This window comes from Panthera onca, chromosome A3, assembly GCF_046562875.1.
Source record: "Panthera onca isolate mPanOnc1 chromosome A3, mPanOnc1 haplotype 2, whole genome shotgun sequence".
In the NCBI taxonomy this organism is placed as follows: domain Eukaryota; kingdom Metazoa; phylum Chordata; class Mammalia; order Carnivora; family Felidae; genus Panthera; species Panthera onca.
Window position 1 is genome coordinate 135,183,506 of NC_138341.1, and position 19,036 is coordinate 135,202,541.

The 19,036-nt window shown below is 47.2% G+C and overlaps 2 protein-coding genes across 9 annotated transcripts in view; one reads left to right on the forward strand and one right to left on the reverse strand.

Moving 5' to 3' along the window:
* The window catches only part of LOC132670577 (serine/threonine-protein phosphatase 4 regulatory subunit 1-like), an 82,168-nt gene extending 64,450 nt beyond the window's left edge, over positions 1–17,718 (reverse strand). Inside the window, exons 1-2 of one of the 6 annotated variants that reach the window (XR_013554471.1) lie at positions 17,665–17,718; positions 17,467–17,511 (exon numbers count right to left, since the gene is read on the reverse strand). Coding sequence is in view for 2 of the 6 variants with exons in the window: in XM_060621077.3 (XP_060477060.1) it covers positions 17,467–17,511; positions 17,665–17,671 (52 nt within the window). In the remaining 4 variants the exon portion in view is untranslated. The other 5 variants (XM_060621077.3, XM_060621078.3, XM_060621079.3 and 2 more) reach the window with 5 other exon arrangements.
* Positions 17,719–18,031: 313 nt separating this feature from the next.
* The window catches only part of RAB22A (RAB22A, member RAS oncogene family), a 56,934-nt gene continuing 55,929 nt past the window's right edge, over positions 18,032–19,036 (forward strand). For all 3 annotated transcript variants that reach the window (XM_060621087.3, XM_060621090.3, XM_060621097.3), the window contains exon 1: positions 18,032–18,138. In XM_060621087.3, coding sequence (XP_060477070.1) covers positions 18,103–18,138 — 36 coding nt within the window. In that variant the 5' untranslated portion in view covers positions 18,032–18,102. The remainder of the gene's footprint in view (positions 18,139–19,036) is intronic.

Below are 19,036 nucleotides of genomic sequence, written 5' to 3' on the forward strand. Positions count from 1 at the left end.
CTCTAAAGAGCCGTTCACAATCCAATAAGCATGCAATTTCACAAAACAATCCCTGCTGAAGATAAATAGGCGAGAAAAAATTTCAAACTGTATATGGCTACAAGCCTTCAAGACAAAGACTTAGCAGATACAACAAATGGGAATTTGCACCCCCAAGATTCGAAATATTAGAAAAATGTAAAATAGACTATAGGATTTAAAATATACACATCATAATGGAAAAAAAAGATGCGCAAGGGTGGGGAGAAAAGGCACATTTGAAAAAGAACCATGTAGAAATGAAAAATAGAGACAATTTAATTAAAAATTCAATAGCTGGCTTAAATAGCAGTTTAGACACAGCTCAAGAGAGAGTTAGTGAGCTGGAAGATTGATCTGACAAATCACCCAGAACACTGCACAGAGAAAAAGGGAATTGGAAAATCTGGGACGGCAATTAAGGCACATGAAGAATGGAAAGCTAACATCTAAGATAAGTCCAATAAGAATTCCAGAAAGAGGGATTAATGAAAATAGGAAGAGGCAATATTCAAAGAGATAATGGCAAACAATTTTCCAGAATGGAAAAAAAAAATGAATATTCAATTTGAAGAAGTACAAATCCTGAACTGAATGATTAATAACAGATCCATACTAGGGCACCTGGGTGGCTCAGTTGGTTGAGCATCTAACTCTTAATTTGGGCTCAGGTCATGATCTCATCGTCATGAGATCAAGCCCCACATCAGCACTGAGCATGGAGCCTGCTTAAGATTCTCTCTCTCCTTCTCCCTATTCCCCTCCCCTGCTCCCAATCTCTCACTCGCTCTCTCAAAAACAAACAAGCAAAAACCCACAAATCCGTATGTAGATGCATACCGTAGAACACCCATGGCAAAGAAAAGCATCAAAAAAAAAAAAAAAAAGAAAGATTAAAAATTAAACCCCAGATCTCTCACTGAAAAGATGTTACAGGCCTATTGCTTATTACTTATAATCAATAAGAGTGTGAGTCCTTGAGTTAAAATACCTGGTTATGAAATCCACGCTGCCTCTTAGAAGGTATGTAACTCGGGATAGAAAGCTCCCCTCTCTGATTCTGTTTCCTTACCCTAAAATGGATGCCTGCCTCAGATGACTGCTGTAGTGGAGATTAAATGACATTAGACAGTCAGATACAGTTAGAACCTGAAACACATAAGCACTTCGAAAAGATCAGCTGCTATTATTATTATTAAATCACTGAGCACGTCATATTACCAATATTGCTTATGTTTCTATCTCCAGGCTTCAGGGCAACCATAGCCACTAGAAAGTGCGGCAGGAAGTGGTGGGAATTCTCAGAAAGGGAAACATCAGAGGGGGAAGCCTCTGTATTAAACTTGGCCTAGGGGCGCCTGGGTGGCTCAGTCGGTTAAGCGTCCGACTTCGGCTCAGGTCACGATCTCACGGTCCGCAGGTTCGAGCCCCGCGTCGGGCTCTGGGCTGATGGCTCAGAGCCTGGAGCCTGCTTCCGATTCTGTGTTTCCCTCTCTCTCTGCCCCTCCCCTGTTCATGCAGTGTCTCTCTCTGTCTGAAAAATAAATAAACGTTAAAAAAAAAAAAAAAAAAAAAACTTGGCCTAAACTCTATCTTGACCCCTAGACCACGCATGTTTGTGGCAAATTCTACAGCACAGCTAAAGCTAAGAGAACTGAACTGAGATCTGGGATACTACCCACCACAGGAGAGACCGTTAACAGTGGGACCTCATTCGTGTTAAGTACCTCCTGAAACAAAACAAAGAAATCTACACTCTTTGGAGGCATATAACAGAATCCAGAGACCGTATAGCATGTAATATTCACAATATCCAGGTTACAATCCAAAATTACTCAATAAACAAAGAAACAGAAAAACATGAGCTAGCCTTTTTAAAAGAGAAAAAAAATCACAGAGTGACTCTGAAGGGACCCAGATGTTGGAAATAGACAAGGATTTTATTTTACTTTATTAAATACTTTTTTTTTAAGTTTATTTATTTATTTTGAGAGGGGAGAGAGAGAGCAGGGGAAGGGCAGAGAACCAAGCAGTCTCCGTGCTGTAGCACAGAGCCTCACGCAGGGCTCAAACCCACAAACCATGAGATCGTGACTTCAGCCAAAACCAAGAGTTGGGACGCTTAACTGACTGAGCCACCCAGGTATCCCTAGAAATACACAAGGATTTTAAAGTAACTATTATAAAGTGCTTATGGCTATAATAGAAATACACCTGTAATGACTACAAAGATCCTGAATCTCAGCAAAGACGTGGTGACTATTACAAGATACTAAATAAAAATTCTCAAGTTGAAGTACTGTCTGAAATTGAGAAATTCACTGAGTGGACTTAACGGAATGATAAAATAATGGCAAATCCCCCAAATTTGGTGAAAGAAGTAACTGTACAGAATCAAGGATCTCAGCAAAGCCCAAGAAGATAAATACACAGAAACCACACCTAGACACATCCTAGTCAGACTGCTGCTGACCTTGAAAACAGCAGAGAAGAGCGAACACTATGTCTGCGCAAAGAAGGAGGGCTGGAATGCTCTCTAGCGCCTGCCAGAAGCAGTGGGGGCAGGAGAACGTTCAGATCACATCCGTGAAGGACTCACAGGAAAACCTATCAATCCAGAACGAGATATCTGGTGACACACCCTTTGGGAATGATGATGAGGTAGGGCCACTGTCAGACGACAACAAAAGGGGGGAAAATTGTTTTTAACACATCCTTTTAAACAGAGCCAGCCAACACAGACCATAAGAAATGGTAAAAGTGTTCTGCAGACTGAAGAGACATGGTATCATCTGGAAACTTTGTCTTCAAAAGGAATCCAGAACGTTGGAAATGGTAAATATGTTGGTAAGTTTTTTTTAAAAACTAGATTTCTTCTTAATTTCTTCAAAAATATGTACGATAATCTAGAGCAATACAAAGCACACACGATAATCCTGTTTTTGTGGAATTTATAGCATCTGCAGATACACTATATAATAAAAACTATAATGTGAAGTAGGAGGGTAGTGAATGGAACCAGACAGTGGTCAGGTTTCACCGTTTTACATAAAGGTGCTGCATTATGAACTCTAAGTAGACGGTTTCTGGCTCCACCGTTGGGACTTGGGGACCCTTTAAAACCCTGGACCGTGTCACATAATGCCTGGCACACGGCAGACACTTAATAAATATTGGCTTCTGTAGAAGTCAGTCTCCCGAGACTTTGATTACCGGGATTCAATTCAGGAGTCCAGCAGCCCCTGAGAAAGCGGAGAAAATCTAGTTTCCACAACGACAAATGTGAGACGTGGCAGCGAGCCACCCCCACAACCCGAGTTACAAAGCAACCAGGACATGAATTCGCTTCTGCTTGCAAAAGTGAGAGATCTTAGTCTCAAAAGGAGAGAAAGCAGGTCACAAACCGCCGTACAATTGCTAAAATAAGGTGAAGGCACTCGAACATTCAATATAAAGTACACGAGTTAATCAAAAATATCCAATCATCCTAACAATGGATATAGTAGAAGGAAGGTATTGGGGATTCACAGGAAACATGTAAGGAAGGGCAGAGGGAGTCAAGATGTGTCAAGCACATCTGAAATAGTAAGAGATCTGAGTTACAGGGATTTTTAAGAACCAGGGGCACAGATTCCGTCTTCTACAGAACAAAGACCCCAGCGATCTGAGAGTCGCTGGTCTGGGGAGCCCTGCATCAATATGCTGCTGGCAGCCAGTCCGAGCCAGAGAACCGGACTCCAGTGCGCCTCGAGTTGGTCCCACACTCTCCGACTGCTGCTCTGACCCAAGCCAGCCGGCCACCTGGCCACAGAGTAGGGACAGCTAGGGACATTGCGTCCCCCAGTGCGGCACAGGGAAGGTACACGGAGCATCGCTAACTCACACAGTGGGAAAGTTATTCCCATTCAATCCTCTAATTAAATCGACAAAGTCTCCTTTTGGTGCTCGGACACCTTGAACTCTTCCCTAAAACTGGTGAACCTTCCTTTTTAATACAGCACAGGTCTTGCGCTGGCAACTGTCTAGAATTTAACGTCATTTTCTTTTTATCTCGTGATATTTTGGTTAAGTTTCATGTTGAGCAACTGCTACAAGTTTTCCAAATTTGCTTAAAAATAAGCCATTTGACATAAAGAAAAATACAAATGGCATAGAGAGAAAGCAAAAATAAGAAAAGCAGTACAGAAATGACTGACTTCTGGGGGCTCCTGGGTGGCTCAGTTGGTTGAGCATCTGACTCTGATTTCGGCTCAGGTCATGATCTCCTGGCTCTTGGGAGCAGTCTCCGAGTCAGGCTCTGCGCTGATGGTACAGAGCCTGCTTGGGAGTCCTTCTCTCCCTCTCTCTCTGCCCCTCCCCCACTCGCTCCCACTCTCTCTCTCTCTCTCAAAACAAATAATCATCAAAAAAAAAAAAAGACTGACTTCTGAAAAATACTGGATTAGTGTAATCCAAGGAAAATATTCCCATTGATAACGTCACATTCATGTGCAAATAATAATGCCTTTTATTCCAAGTACCGAAAGAACATTTTTTAGGTAAACATTTTCCCTCCTGTGGATCAACATCCTTGGCCCTTTTCAAAATTAGAAAATCCTACTGGAGTCTGAATTAATGAGATTATCAGTGAGATTATTACTATTTACCTATAAATGACAGATTAGATTTTTTCTTTACCTATCTCATGAAAGCACCAGAGTTTACCAAAACGTCCATGCAAGCAAGGTTCGGATCCCCTTTCCCCAAAGCGAATGAAAATGGCCAGCATTATCTTCGATGTCACTTGTGAAGGCACCTGACCAGGGGCTGTGATTAATCACCTCTTTCCGTGGTGTCTTGATGTGTTTCTTTGTTTTATTAAGTTTTCCAAGACAGACTGAATCAATCAACAGCTGATAAACTATATAACACTAGCCTAGGATTTCTCCATTCAGCACTACTGACCCGCTCACTCTCTGTGGCGGGGAGGGAGGGGGGGGGGGCGTGCACTGCAGGATGCCCTGCAACATTCCTGGCTTCAACTCCCTAGATGCCAGGAGCACCTTCTCCCCGAGTTGTGACAATCACAAACATCTCTAGTTGCTGCCACAAGCCCCCATTTGAGAACCACTGTAAAAGAGAGGATCAGGTGTCCTTACCTGAACAGCCCCTGGTGAGAGGTTGGTCCCACGAAGGGCAGGGTCTGGGGTCAGTAGGAAAGATCCACCTTTGCCCCTCTGGGCACTCCCACTCCTCCTTCTCCCCTTCACCGTCCCCTCCTCCAGCCACGTGGCTCCCAGCTACTTCCCAAACACTCCAGGCCCTTCACTGGTTAAGGGCCATTGCACTGCAGGGTGGTTCCCTCCACCTGGAACTTTCTGATAACCTTCAGATGTCCTTTCTGATAACCTCCTCTTTTTTTTTTTTTAACACTTTTTTTTAATGTTTATTTATTTATTTTTGAGAGACAGAGCAAGCAAGAGTGGGGGAGGGGCAGAGAGAGAGGGGGGGAGGGAGAGAGAGAGAGAGAGAGAGAGAGAGAGAATCCCTAGGAGGCTCCGCCTTCTCAGTGCAGAGCCCACGTGGGGCTTGAACTCACCAACTGTGAGATCATGCCCTGAGCCAAGATCAAGAGTCAGACGTTTAACCAACTGAGCCACCCAGCGCCCCTTCTTTTTCTCTTCAAAATCTGCCCTTTCATCCACTCAGTGAGGTCCTCCCTGACCTTTATTTTGAAATTGCAAGCCTCCCACCTATTCCCCACCTTACCATGATCTAGCATCCTATTTTTCCAGAGAAATTATCACCTTATAACACACAAAATGTTTACATCCTAGGTCTACTGTTTATCAGCTGGTCCACTCCTCTCCCCACACCCCTGAAAAATCTTTGATTCACTGATATGCCTGGTACACAGCAGGCACTCAGTCAAAGTTGCTGAATGAGGGGCCCCTGGGTGGCCCAGTCAGTTGAGCGTCTGACTTCGGCTCAGGTCGTGATCTCACAGCTCGTGAGTTCGAGCCCCGCGTTGGGCTCTGTGCTGACGGCTCGGAGCCTGGAGCCTGCTTCGGATTCTGTGTCTCCCTCTCTCTGTCCCTCCCCTGCTCGTGCTCTCTCTCTCAAAAATAAATAAATATTAAAAAAAATTTTTTAAGTTGCTGAATGAATGAATGAATGAATGGTAAAGATCTGCCAAGCCAGCTTGCTGTGCCTCCTGACAGGTCCGTAGCTCATAAGATGACTCCTGCTCTCACAAAGAATTTTCTAGAGCTTACATCTCTAGCCCTGCTAAGAGGGCCTATTGTCTGGTGAACTGTTCACAGGAACCCAAGAGCTGAGGTCTAAGTGGTGATATCCTGAGTAGTCAATGACTCTCGGACCCAGCAAGTCTAGGTCACCCACAAACACCAGGAATCTCAAGCTTTCAAGTTAGAAATGAGGTACAGGGGCACCTGGGTGGGGGGGGTGCGGTCAGTCAGTTAAGTGTCCTACTCTCGGTTTCGGCTCAGGTCATGATCTCACTGTTGTGAGTTCGAGCCGTCCACAGGGCTCCATGCTGACAGTGTGGAACCTGCTTGGGATTCCCTCTCTTCCTCCCTCTCTGCCCCACCCCTGCTCACCCTCTGAGTTTCTGCCACGCACCAAGTTTATCCGCAAGTTCATCACTGACCCTCTACCAAAAACGACTGATAATTTAAAGCTAACAAAGACCACTAGGGGAAGGGCTTGGAATGATTGCAGTTTGATACGGTGGGGTGGGCTGTATGAAATGCTCAGCACCCTGACCCGCCCTGCACACCCACGTGCCGCCATGCTTCCCTGAACCGTATGGCCAACATCCCAGCGGCCATCCGGTCAGCGGCTGTGGCTGCTACCTGTCCTCCGCAGGGACAGTCCCGGTTTTAAAACCCAGCTAACTAGCTAAAAGATATGCAGCTCACCTCCACCATCCAACCCAAACCAGAGTGGTTCTGAAGCAGTAGCCCTGAGCCCACACAACCCGAGATGAGATGGGCTTCTCTTCGATGAGGTTCCGATCAATTTGCAAAGAATGACGTCATCCCTAATCCTTTAACCGGATGCTAGGTAGCGAAATCGAAGAAAAAAAAAAATCTCTTCCTTGATTTAAAGTTCCACCAGAAAAACAGATTTCTGGAACCTACAACTCTGAGGAAAAAAGGATTCATCCTCTTTTATGCTAACTCAAGGGTCATCTACCAAAAATAATGAACACAGCCAGTATATTCATCATTTAAAACAGTCTGGGGCATGGAATAAATGAGATGAGCACGCTCTAGTGGAAACACAATGGATCCTCGAACACTTGCCTGTGTGTCAACGTTCTTCACAAGACACCGATCTGTCTTGAAAAAGGCTAAGCACAAATGAACGTTTTAAGTATAACGTTAGGTGAACGTGCTTTTACAGGTTCAAAGCACAGAACGTATACTCGAATAGAAAGAAAGAAAAGAAATGTCACTGGCCATCTTGCACTAAGAAGAAGATGAAATGATCTAGTACCAAAACCGAAAGCATGTTAATGGCGAACCCACCTCAAACATGTTTTCCCCCCGACGGCGGTTAGCTTCAGGTGACGACGGTAAACCATAATTCAATATTCAGCTGGGTACTGGTGATTCAGAGATGAGAAAGACATGGTCCCGGGGCCCGAAAAGCTCCCAAGGGAACAAAGAGCATCGCACCCATAATAACCCACTCTGGTGGCCAAGAGCCATAGGATAGCGATGGAAACAAGCCAGGAAAGAAGCCAGCTCTGCCTGGAAGCGGAAGGTGAGCTGGCAGATGCTTCCCTACGCCAGGGTGCTATTCGAGCTGGGCCTTGAAGGGCAAGTAGGAATTCACCATAAGGGAAGAGAGAGAGGATCTGGGAAAGGGAAAAAGAACATTCCAGATGAAGGGAAGAGCGTAACAGAGGAAAGTACGCTGAGTGCCTGCTGCCTTTGACCAGTTTGGGGAAGCCAGAGATGTCACAGGAAGCCACCAGGCCCTGACTGAACAGACACGCTAGAATTGGGTTTAAGTGGGAAGGTGAGAAAAAATAAACACAATAAAACATACCCAACGAGATCCCTTTATCGGCCCAGACGTGAACAGAGGTAGAGACGGAGGCAGAACGTTAAAGCATGTCTATCCTGGCAAGTATTTTCATTAAGAACCCATTCTCCAGGCATTCCCAATATTTACGATTCCCCATTCAACATGCCATCCTGTCACTATAAGTCTATGTGAGCTATGCCACCCTGGGCCAGCCCAATTTTCCACACAATCCAATATTCTGTCTCTGACACAGCACTAGGGGACATCGGTGGGGAGAACACGATGGATGTGGCCCACTCTGTCTATGTCCATCTCAGAATGTTAGAATATTGGTTGATGGTGAAGAAGGACTTTAGCCTTATTTGCAAAATTTGTACTTAAAAAAAAAAAAAGAAGAATGCAGTAATGCAGAACTTACATAATTGATAACTTTATAGAGCGTCTCATTAGCCACTCTTCGATGAACAATTACTAAGTCTTTGTAAGGCCTTAAACAATTTTGGGAGGAACCACAGTAAACCATCCATTAATGTGGTATTTAAAGTGGTTTCATTCATCAACGCCGATTCCTCTATTGGGACTATTTCTAATAGCTAGACTAGACAAACCTGGCCCATCTAAAAGCGAAAGAACACTCTTGATTCTTCACTGGCTTTTAGGGGGAAACTGACCCCCAAACACTGCAGGTCCTTGTTGACTTAACTAAATTTCAACAGCAAGTTGCACGAGCAAACTTTCTCTATATAAATGCCATTCTCTAACAAGACCCACGCTGATTGATTAGTTCTTGTATGAGCAGATCCGACCAATGCATAATGTTTTCTATTGCAAATCTTTGAGGGCTACTGATGGTTATTACTAGCGCTACGCAATGGGCTGGCCGAAAAGACCAACTTAATTCATGAGCAGCCGTCCTTTCCACACCATGCATACGTGGAAATTCCCCTTTGATTTGTGGCTTTAATCACGGCTTCCAAAACCTGTCATTATTTATGACTCTGACTTTTACACTGACGGTTAACGGGAAACATTTACTCGGGCTACCTGATAGGAAAGAACTCTGCAGCTCAAAGCAGAGCATGTGCTCCATTCTGACATTACACATCTCCATTTTCCTGCCGACTCACCAGGTTGGGGATGGAGTTAGAGGAGGTGGGAGAGTGCCAGGCGTGACATAATATTACTGAATGGAAAGATATTACTTAAATATGCAGTGACTTCTCCAGTCAGATGTGAGGCAGATTTGAAAAGGAAAACAGGTTGTAAGACAAAACCAACAACCTTTGGGGTTTGTGTATGTGCACGTGGGTCTCGACATTCCTACTGTTGAAAATATTTGAAATCGTCAAGCAATGCTGACCAACATGAAGTCACTTCTCTACTGACCACCTTGGCCAAGCTGCCAGGAAGGCCGCCCTCCTTCTTCTAGGAAAACAGCACACTCTTCTATGGATGCACCAAACTCTATTCTGGTCTCATACAATCCAACCCCCACAGTCTTCCACTCTTTCTGCTCTGTCGTCTTTTGCTTTAGGGAGCGCCTGGCTCGCTCAGTCAGCAGAACATGGGACTCTTGATCTTGGGGTGGTGAATTCAAGCCCCAGGATGGGTGTAGAGATGACTTAAAATAAATAAATAAAAAGCCGTTTTAAAAAAAGTCAGTATGTCATCTTTCCCTTTTCATGGACTCCTTCTCCTCAGTCCATGGTTATACTCTCCCTTGCACCTTGATTCTAAAAATCAGTGCCTTCTAAAAAATCCAAGCATAACACTATATGGAAAAGTGTACAAATAGCAAGCGTTCCACTTGAAGGATTTTCACAAACTGAACACACTGGGGTGACCAGCACTCGGCTCAACAATTTTACCAGCACCTCCAAAAGCCCCTCGGCCCCCTTCCACTTCCTCTCCTACCCCAAGGATGACCACTCTCCTGCCTTCAAGCAGCCCAGATGCCATTAGCTTTGCTTGTTCCTGTAGTTCATATAAATGCCATCGTGCAGTATGTACCCTTTTGTGTCTGGCTTCGATCACTCATTATTGTGTTTGCGAAGTTCATCCACATTATTAGGTAGACTCCTAGATCATTCACTATTATAGCTACATAGTTTTCCTTGTATGAATGGAACCACAATTCATAATCCATGATGGATTGTATTCATGATGGATGTGTGGGTGGGTTCCCGTTTCTGACTATTGAGAATAGTGCTACTATTTGATGGGTGAAACAGATAAAGGAGACTAAGAGCACACTTATTGTGGGGCACCTGGGGGGCTCAGTCGATAAAGCATCTGACTTCGGCTCAGGTCATGGTCTCAAGGCTTGTGAGTTCGAGCCCTACGTCGGGCTCTGTGCTGACAGCTCAGAGCCTGGAGCCTGCTTCGGAATCTGTGTCTCCCTCTCTCTGCCCCTTCCCCGCTCATGCTCGCTCTCTCTCTCTCTCTCTCTCAAAAATGAACATAAAAAAATTTAGTAAGAGCACACTTATCATGATGAGCAGTGAGTAATGTATAGAATTGTTGATCGCTACAGTGCACAACTAACATAACACTATGTTAATTACACTTCCATAAAAAATTTAAAAATAAAAAATAAAACCAATAAATTATATATATATAATATATATGCAGTGTGAGAGAAAAAATTATCAGTTCTAGAATCACTAAGAAAATTTATCCAGAGTAAATAATACAATGTCAGGTAACAGTACATAGGCAATAAATTATTACATGACTTTTTTTCCCCTAACCTATTCAATGTATCTAAAGTGTTAATCTATGGATGAAGTTAACAAGGCTCTGAAACCACAATGAGTGCTTAAGATTTAAGACAAAAGAAAGAATAGTGCTACTATGACCATGTCTTTTTGAGAAGAATGTGTTCACATCTTAAAGTAGAATTGTTGGGCCATTCAAATTATACGTATATAATATACATCATACGATATACATATGATATATATATATATGTATATATATATATATACACACACATATATATATATTAAGGGTTTCAGAGTAGGTATAAATAATGCAAATGTGTTCTGGGCTCTTCTATCCAAGAAAAGCAACTGACCTCAATCCTTCCAGCTGCTTCTCCTTCAAAGGGTCTGTTTTCCCCTGCCGGGCTGTGAGCTCACAAGAACGGCGACCATTCCCAAAAGTGCCCAACTGCTAGCCAGTGCCTGGAATGCAAGGACTAGCCAATAAGTGACCACTCAGCTAGTGAACTAAACGTGACATTGCCTTAACTCCTCGTGCCTTCCTAACTGATTCTGGTCTGGCTTCTGCTCCTTGGCTGCCTTGGAAAAGCTCGCACTGAGGTCACCGTAGACCCTCCGAACTACCAGAGCCCGTGGCTGCCCTTCAGTCCCCACCTCACCTGACCCTTCTGTGGCAAGTGGCAGAGATGATCGACCCAAACGGAACAACCCAAAGAAACCAAACCCTTGGCTTCAAGGGTCCCCTCGTTTCTTACCGCTGGGATATGTGTTCTCCAGGGCTCCGCTACTGGAAGCTTCTGCTGCCCGGGGCTCCGTTCCTCGGCTCAGGCTTCCACCCACCAGTAATGACCCTCTTCAGTCCTAACTCTGCTCCGGAACCCTACAAGGGGGCTTTCCGGTGGCCTCCCAGACTGTGTCCCCGGGACCTCCTGTCCACGCCTCAAAAGCGTGTCAGGTGGAAAATACGAACTCCACCCTCGCATAATGCCTGGTGTACTTATTCAGCGTGAACTTCTGCAGGTCTGTTGTGCTGCCATTCAGCATGCTAGACCCTGGGGATCCAAGACGGGGGAGAGCGGCCCTGATGGACAAGAACGGACATCTGGCCATGCTGGGCTTAGATGCCACCACAGGGCTCAGGGAGGACGAGGAGAGGTGCCCAGCCCAGCCTGGGTGGAGGGAGGCACAGGGTCTGTCTCTGAGCTGACTCTCCCCTGTCAGAACTATCTATCGACCCCACTCGCTGCTCTCACACCCACCCCCGCCATCGAGACCCCATTGCCCTTGCCTGGATCCCTGGACCACAGCGCTTTTTCCAGGCCTGGCTTGTTTCTCCACAGTCTGTCCTTTACCATGTAACTCAGCTTTGGGCACTACTCTGACTAGAACTCTCCAGTGGCACCCCCTGGCCCCTTGAGCAAAAGGCAAACCCCTTATCCCGTGAGGGGCCAAAGGGCACACGTGGGAGTGTCCCCCCTCCTCCCATTCCTGTGTCCAGTGCTCAGCGTCCTCCAGATGCACAAGTCCCGGCCAACAACAAGCCCGTCCAGCCTCCGAGCCTGCGCCCTTGCCGTCTGCCATGCCCGGACGCCTTCTCCAGCTCCACGAGGAAACATCTCCGTCTTGTTATTCAAATCCTAGAGCACCTGTCAGAGCTCCTGACAAGCCTTCTCTGGCCGCTCGAGGTAAAGCAGCAACTCCGTCGCTCCAACAGCCCTGCCTGGCACTTCTGATCACACTCACCTGTCACACGTCCTACACCACCACTCCCGAACTTAGCTCACTCATTTATGTTGGCTTTTTCAAGGCTATCTCTGCCGATGGACTGAAAGCTCCGTGAGAGCAGAAATGCGGTTTGATCTATTCTCCTCTGCGTTCATAAGGCCTAGTGTAGTGCCTGGGACTTAATAGGTCCTTAATAAATATTAGTCATGCACTAAAGCCAAAGCATGGCAGCTTTGTACAAATTCTGTAGCCCAGACTCCCTGTTCTGAATCCCACCTCTGCCAATCACTAGCTGTGTAGCCTGGGGCCAGAGACGTAGTCTTTTTGTGCCCCTTGGGAGCTTTGCTTGGTAACAAAATAAAGTTAAAAATACTCTGCCTGAGGGCAGCTGGGTGGCTCAGGTCATGATCTCTAGAGGTCTGTGAGTTCGAGCCCCGCGTCGGGCTCTGTGCTGACAGCTCAGAGCCTGGAGCCTGCTTCGGATTCGGTGTCTCCCTCTCTCTCTGCCCCTCCCCCGCTCACGCTCCGTTTCTCTGTCTCTTAAAAATAAACCAACATTAGAAAAACACTTTCTAAAAAGAAGAACAAAACAAACAACAACAACAACAACAGCAACAACAAAAAAACCCTCTCTTTTTAAACAGAGACAATTTCAGGGAATCTGTGATGTTCATCTGTTTGTCTCACAGGAAATGGAAAATACAGAGCAACAAAAGTAAAATGCGTTATGATGATCAGAGGGGAAGCAAAGTTGATACTGAGTCCACCACTCTGACTCTTTTGTTCCTTGCCACCTCATCCTGCTGGGAGGAAAGAGGTACATGTTTTTATCCCCAGTACACCAACAGGAAAAATGAGATGCGAACCCTGAGCATTATGTCAGGGGTTACTTAACAAAACAGAGGCTGTACTAGCAGAGGTCAGCTCTTCAAACCGAACCTGGTGGGAAAGACAGCCCATTAAGGTTGGCTTAGCTAATATGCTCAGAGGCTCTGAAAGAGTGAGATCAGAATGATTTGGCCCGGGGACCGAATCCAGCCCCCTGGGTGTATGCGTAAATAAAGTTTTATTAGAAAATAGCCATGCCCACTCGTTTAGGCATGTCTGTGAGTCCTTCCAGGTTACAACAGCAGACTTGACTGGATGCATCAGACCTTCCAGCCCACAAAGCCTAAAATATTTACTATCAGAGCCTGTATAGAACAAAAAATTGCCCATCTCTGATTTAGAGAATAGTGCCATGTGTCCGGACTGTGTTCTATTTCACAAGTATCAGCATACTCAAGTTCCTGTTCCTGTTCAAACCAGTTCACTTAACAGGGAGGGTTTGGGGGGTTGTTTAATTGACAATCTTTGATTCAAGTGTATCTTATAGTTCAGAGAAAGAGTTCAGTGGTTTGGTTCTGGGCTCAAATTAATATAGCGTGTCCACTTTGGGGGCACACAGTTTGCCCGTGGTCCTTGAACAGAACATTTTTACAAACTTGGAACAAAGCAGGTGAAATGGAATGCTTTTTGCTCTGGAGGATGTCTCTTATTCAAGCTTAAACATACACTGCTCCTTCCAGCAATAAGATCCAAGTAGGCTGTCTATATTCCTCTGACTTAACAATCCTATTTTCTACAAAAGTTCAGATATCCTTTGCGGACACCTAGGTTTTCCATTCAATAGAAGCATGCCCTCTCCAACTTCTTTCATAGATAGATACCTCTTAAAAACTAAACCTCTGAAAAACAAACACACTGTTCCCTAAATGCTAATACAGTCTATCAGTCTGTCTTTTGAAGCTAAAAATGCATCTTACTGTAACTCTGTAGTGCCTTCAGAACTGGGAATCCAGCTTTCCAACTCTTTGCGCAGATGTTTGGTCACAGATGAAACTTCCATTTTTTAAAACCTGTACTGTGGACATTTTCACACACATGCAAAAACAGAGAGAACAGTATAATAAACCCGCTGTCCCCGGCAACCAGCCTCAACAAGTATCAATATTCTGCCCTTCTTCTCCCCCTTATCCTTCCTCCCAACTTTGTGCCTGTTTATTGTTTGCTGCGGTATCTGAAAGCAGACCTCCCGCATCAAATCATTTCGCCCATAAACACTTGCTTGTTTCTGTTAGATAAGGCCTTTTCTCCTTTGAACGAAACTGATGTGACTATCACATCTGACAGAATTCATAATAATCCTTACCATCAGCTACCACCCGGTCCAAGTTCAATTTTCCCCAACTGTCTCAATAATGTCTTGTTAAAGCTGGTTTGTTCAACTAAGAGCCCAAGTATAGGTCACTTAGGTGTCTTTTCATCCACAATGGATTGCGCTCGGGGTGTTTTTTGGTGTGTTTTTTTTCCCACCTACCACCGACACAGGCTTACATTCTAATTGGCCGACAGACCTTACTGAGAGTAATACCTCTTCAGGCTGCACATGCTGTAAGCAAATTCATAGGCCCCTTAGGCACAAACTCACAAAGCTCCACTTTCAAGTGCAATCCTCCACGGGGACCAATATGCCAGGCCACCGCACACACTTTCTGCTCTCGAGAGAAGGAATTTAGCAAGCTAACTCTCTAAAATTAAATTTTTTCTGTGCTGCGATGGCCTGAAGACTCTGAATGATTTTTAAAAAACAAGGCATCCATTCATTAAGGCTTTTTTTTTTTTTTAAGTTAGTCAAATTTAATCAAGAATCCCCAAGTAAATCAGACAAGCCTTGCAATCCATTAGTGTCACAACTGTAATTAATTAATTAAACGCCTAGTTCACACAGGACATTGGGTTATAAAAAGGGTGACCTGTGTCCCTGCCCACCGCGACTGACCGCCTAAATGAAGCAGTTACCGCATCACTTGGACAAAACACCCAAGGAAGACGACACAAAACCACTCAAACTGACAGCCGTGCCCCTAGCATTAGGTTAAGAATATTTGAGGTAGATCTGGGTGGCAGGAAAAAAAAGGACAAGGGTCAAAAGGGACAGAGCGTGACTGCTGGTTCAATCATTTATGAGCTGTAGCAGATTCAGAGCCATAATGGTAGTTTCCTTCTCTGTTGGGGCAAGTCTTCAGCAGTCTGCTACAGAATATTTAAGGCCTCCTCTAGTATTAGGTCCAAATACCCAGTACTTGCTCAAACAAGGCCAAAGTAAAATCACAATTATTTTTTCCTAGAGTCTTACTTCCTTTTGGTACATATATACAAAAAAGACAAGGACGTGAGCCGCCAGAAAAGAGGTCCAACTGCCTGCAGCCACCATGCTTTGAGAATCCCAACCAAACCAAGTGGAAAAGACACCTGGAGAACAGAGGTCCTGTCTGGCAGTCCTGTGAGATCTCCTGCGCGTGAAGCCATCTCGGACCTTCTCACCTTCCCAGAGTTCAACGGAGAACACATGAAGCTTCTGAATCACCCAGTCAACCCACAGAACTGTTAGCAATAATAAAATGCTGTTGGTTTAAGTCATTAAGTTTTGGGGTGATTCATTAGGTAAGGAAAACCGTCAGCAATCAGCCTTTCCAGCCAGGCCAAATGGCAAATCCATCAATAAAAGGGGACTTAACAGAAGCTCACTGATGTTCACCAATGGAAATGCTACATTCCTTCCATTCACAGATGCCCCCTGGCTGAAAACACTCATCTCTGTGAACCCAGGGTCTATACTGCATCTGGCTCACCAGTGTTAAGCAAGTATGAATAATGACCACGTTGATAACAATAATGATAGCAGCTATTGTTTACTGAGTGTTTATATACAGGGCTTGACGCAAAACCTTTTACTCACTTTACTTCACAAAAGCCTTTGACATGGAACACTATTACGCCCCTTTTACAGATGAGGCCACTGAGGCCAAGATCACATAGCCAGTAAAGATGACACAGGACCTCCTTCATCCTTTGGCCATTTGACTCCAGAACCTGTGCTCCTAACCATTGGCTTTATTACCCCTTCAAGTGCCATCCTACTTTAATAATGTTGCTTCCTTCTAAAAGAGGTAAATGTCTGTAAAGCAAAGCGTTTAAAACCGTGCCTGACCCGTGGTAAGTTTCCAGCAAACACCAACTCTTGCTATTAGGAACCTGTGGACGGGGAAGGAAATTAACAGTAGCTATTTTCATGCGTGTTCAGGACTCCTTTACCAGCCAAGCATCCCAGGGTTGGGTCGTTTTGTTTACAAGTCAGCTCTCCTCCTGGACTGTGAACCCCTGGGCGCTGCCCCTGTTTCTGGCTCTTCTTTGTAGGTCTAGGGAGCTGCACGTGGCCTGGCCCAGAACAAGTAGGTGCTCAAGAAATGTTTGTTGAACGGAAAGGAAATGCTTCATCTACCACAAATGGGGATTTGCATTTACAGGATGACACCTCCCCCCGCCCTCAGTCCTTAAGGCGATTCCAAAGAGAAGGAGAGCGCAGGAAGGGCCAAGTTTAGGAGACCCACCCCAGGAAGGAAGGCGCCAAAGGGGCTCCTTGGGATAAGTGATGGAGCTGGGCTTGTGGCCAGTCCACGTGAGAAGTCCGTGCAAGTCTGTAGGGCCGGCCACAAGGAGGGCGGGACCAACCAAACTCTGAAACTCCGCGGCACTGGGAAAAGTCCCAGGGAAAAAGTGGAGGCCCTGGGTGGGAGGTGGCCGCGCCTCCTCTCGCCCCCAGTCACCAGGACTTGGGGCAAGCCCCCGCACCCTCCCCGGCCGCCGCGGGCGAGGAGGAGGAAGAGAAAGAAAGTGACCGGAAGTCAGAAGTTTCCCAACAACGACCAAAATCCTCCCTCAGGAGGGGAGGGCTCCCCATCCTCGCCCGGCTCCGCCCAGTGAGGAGGGACCGCCACCAGCGCATCCAGGAAGTTGGGGGTCCTGTTCTTCTGTCCCAACAGGGAGGGCCTGGCCTGTAGCTCTCCCGCGGCGTTCCGTGCACCCCGAATTCCGTGGGAGGTTCCCCGGGAGGGGCGGGGGCGCCCCAACTGATACTTACAATCGTCTAAGTCATCGTGCAAGTCCACAAAGTACAGAGGGATCTCTGAAAACCAAGAAACACACAGGAGTTACACATAAGGAGGGGGACCGCGGCAGGCGGGCTCAGGGGCGGGCGGGGGTCCCCGGGCCCTCCTGGGGTGGTCCGGCTTGGGGGGGAGGGGGCCGCCCCTGCGCCCAGGGAGCCAACCCCACTCACCCGCCATCTTGGGATGGGCCAGGAGGCGGGGTCCGCGCGGGAGGGGGGGCGGGGGGCGGGGCCTAGGGCTCCGGGCCCCGCCCCCCAGGGCCGGCACCTCCCCGCGAGCCTCGCGGCGCCGGCCGACCCCGCCCTCCCGGCGAAGGTGGCTGCCGAGGTGGGCGGGGAGGTCAGGTGACCCGGCAAGGCGTCCCAAGATGGCGGCGGCGGCGGCGCCCGGGAGGCCGGAGCACCGTCCGGGCTGCTGAGGCGGGCCCCGCGCGGCTGGCGGCGGACGGGACGGGCCGAGGGCTGGCGAGCGGACGGCCGCCGCCTCTGCGCGCCCCGCGGCCGGGGCTGAGCCGTGCGGCGGCGGCGCCGGGGGATGCTCGTGCTGGGCCCGGCCTCTCCCTCTTCAACTTAGGGCGGCGGCGGGCCCGCGCCCCTGGCTCCCGGGCCATGGCGCTGAGGGAGCTCAAAGTGTGTCTGCTGGGGGTGAGTGGCGGCTGGCCGGCCGGGAGGGCCGCGGGAGGCCGGGCAGGCCGAGGACCCCAGCGTGCCCGAGTCCCCTCCGCCCCTTCCCCCAGCCCCCGTGCGGGACTTGCCCCGGGACCCTCCCTCCGGCCCCCGGGTCATCCTTGCCCCCCTTGCCACCCGCCCCTGAGGGTCCTACTGGCCGGAGGGACCCTCTCCCCTCTTCCTCCCTGGAGCCCCGGGACTCCTCCCGCCCCCAGAGGGTGAGGAGCCTTCCCTGCCTCTCCGTTGCGTCTAGGTTGAGAGCAGCTCCCAAATAGTTTCCTACTAAGGTACTAGTTAGAAGTTGGCCAAGTCTTCCAGAGTGAAACCAATAGCAGGTCTTCAGGTTTTACAAGCAGCGTCCTCTCCTTTCTCGTTCGTTTGGAGTTTTTGAACTTGTGGGGTAACCCCCCCCCCCGCCCCCCTTCTCGCAGAGTTACTTTCTTGGGGGAAAGTTCAGACCACGAAACTCCAAGAACTAGTTGGAAGCTTCAGCTTCCTGCCTTGTCAGGGCAACGTTGCCTCTTGAGATCCCGCTTTGCACAGAGAATGCTCTCCCGCCTGAGTTGCTGCTGTAGAGAGTGGAAGGGATTCCAATAACTAGCCTGCCCCCTTCCCAAATAGGGTGGGGCTGTGATTTATCAGGGATTACTCAGAAGGAATTCAAGAGTTCATAGTTTACTTATACACGTTAACAAGAGAGTTTGTCACTTTTCACACTAAGCCGCGACTTTGGGTTTTTCAGAAGGTTCTAATGGCTCCTAGAAACTGCAAAACCCCTCTCCTGCAGTGCATTTTGAAATCTAATTACTCCCGCTGGATGTTTATGAAAACCTTCTTTGTGTCTCTTAACTTCTGAAATTTAGCATGTACAGCG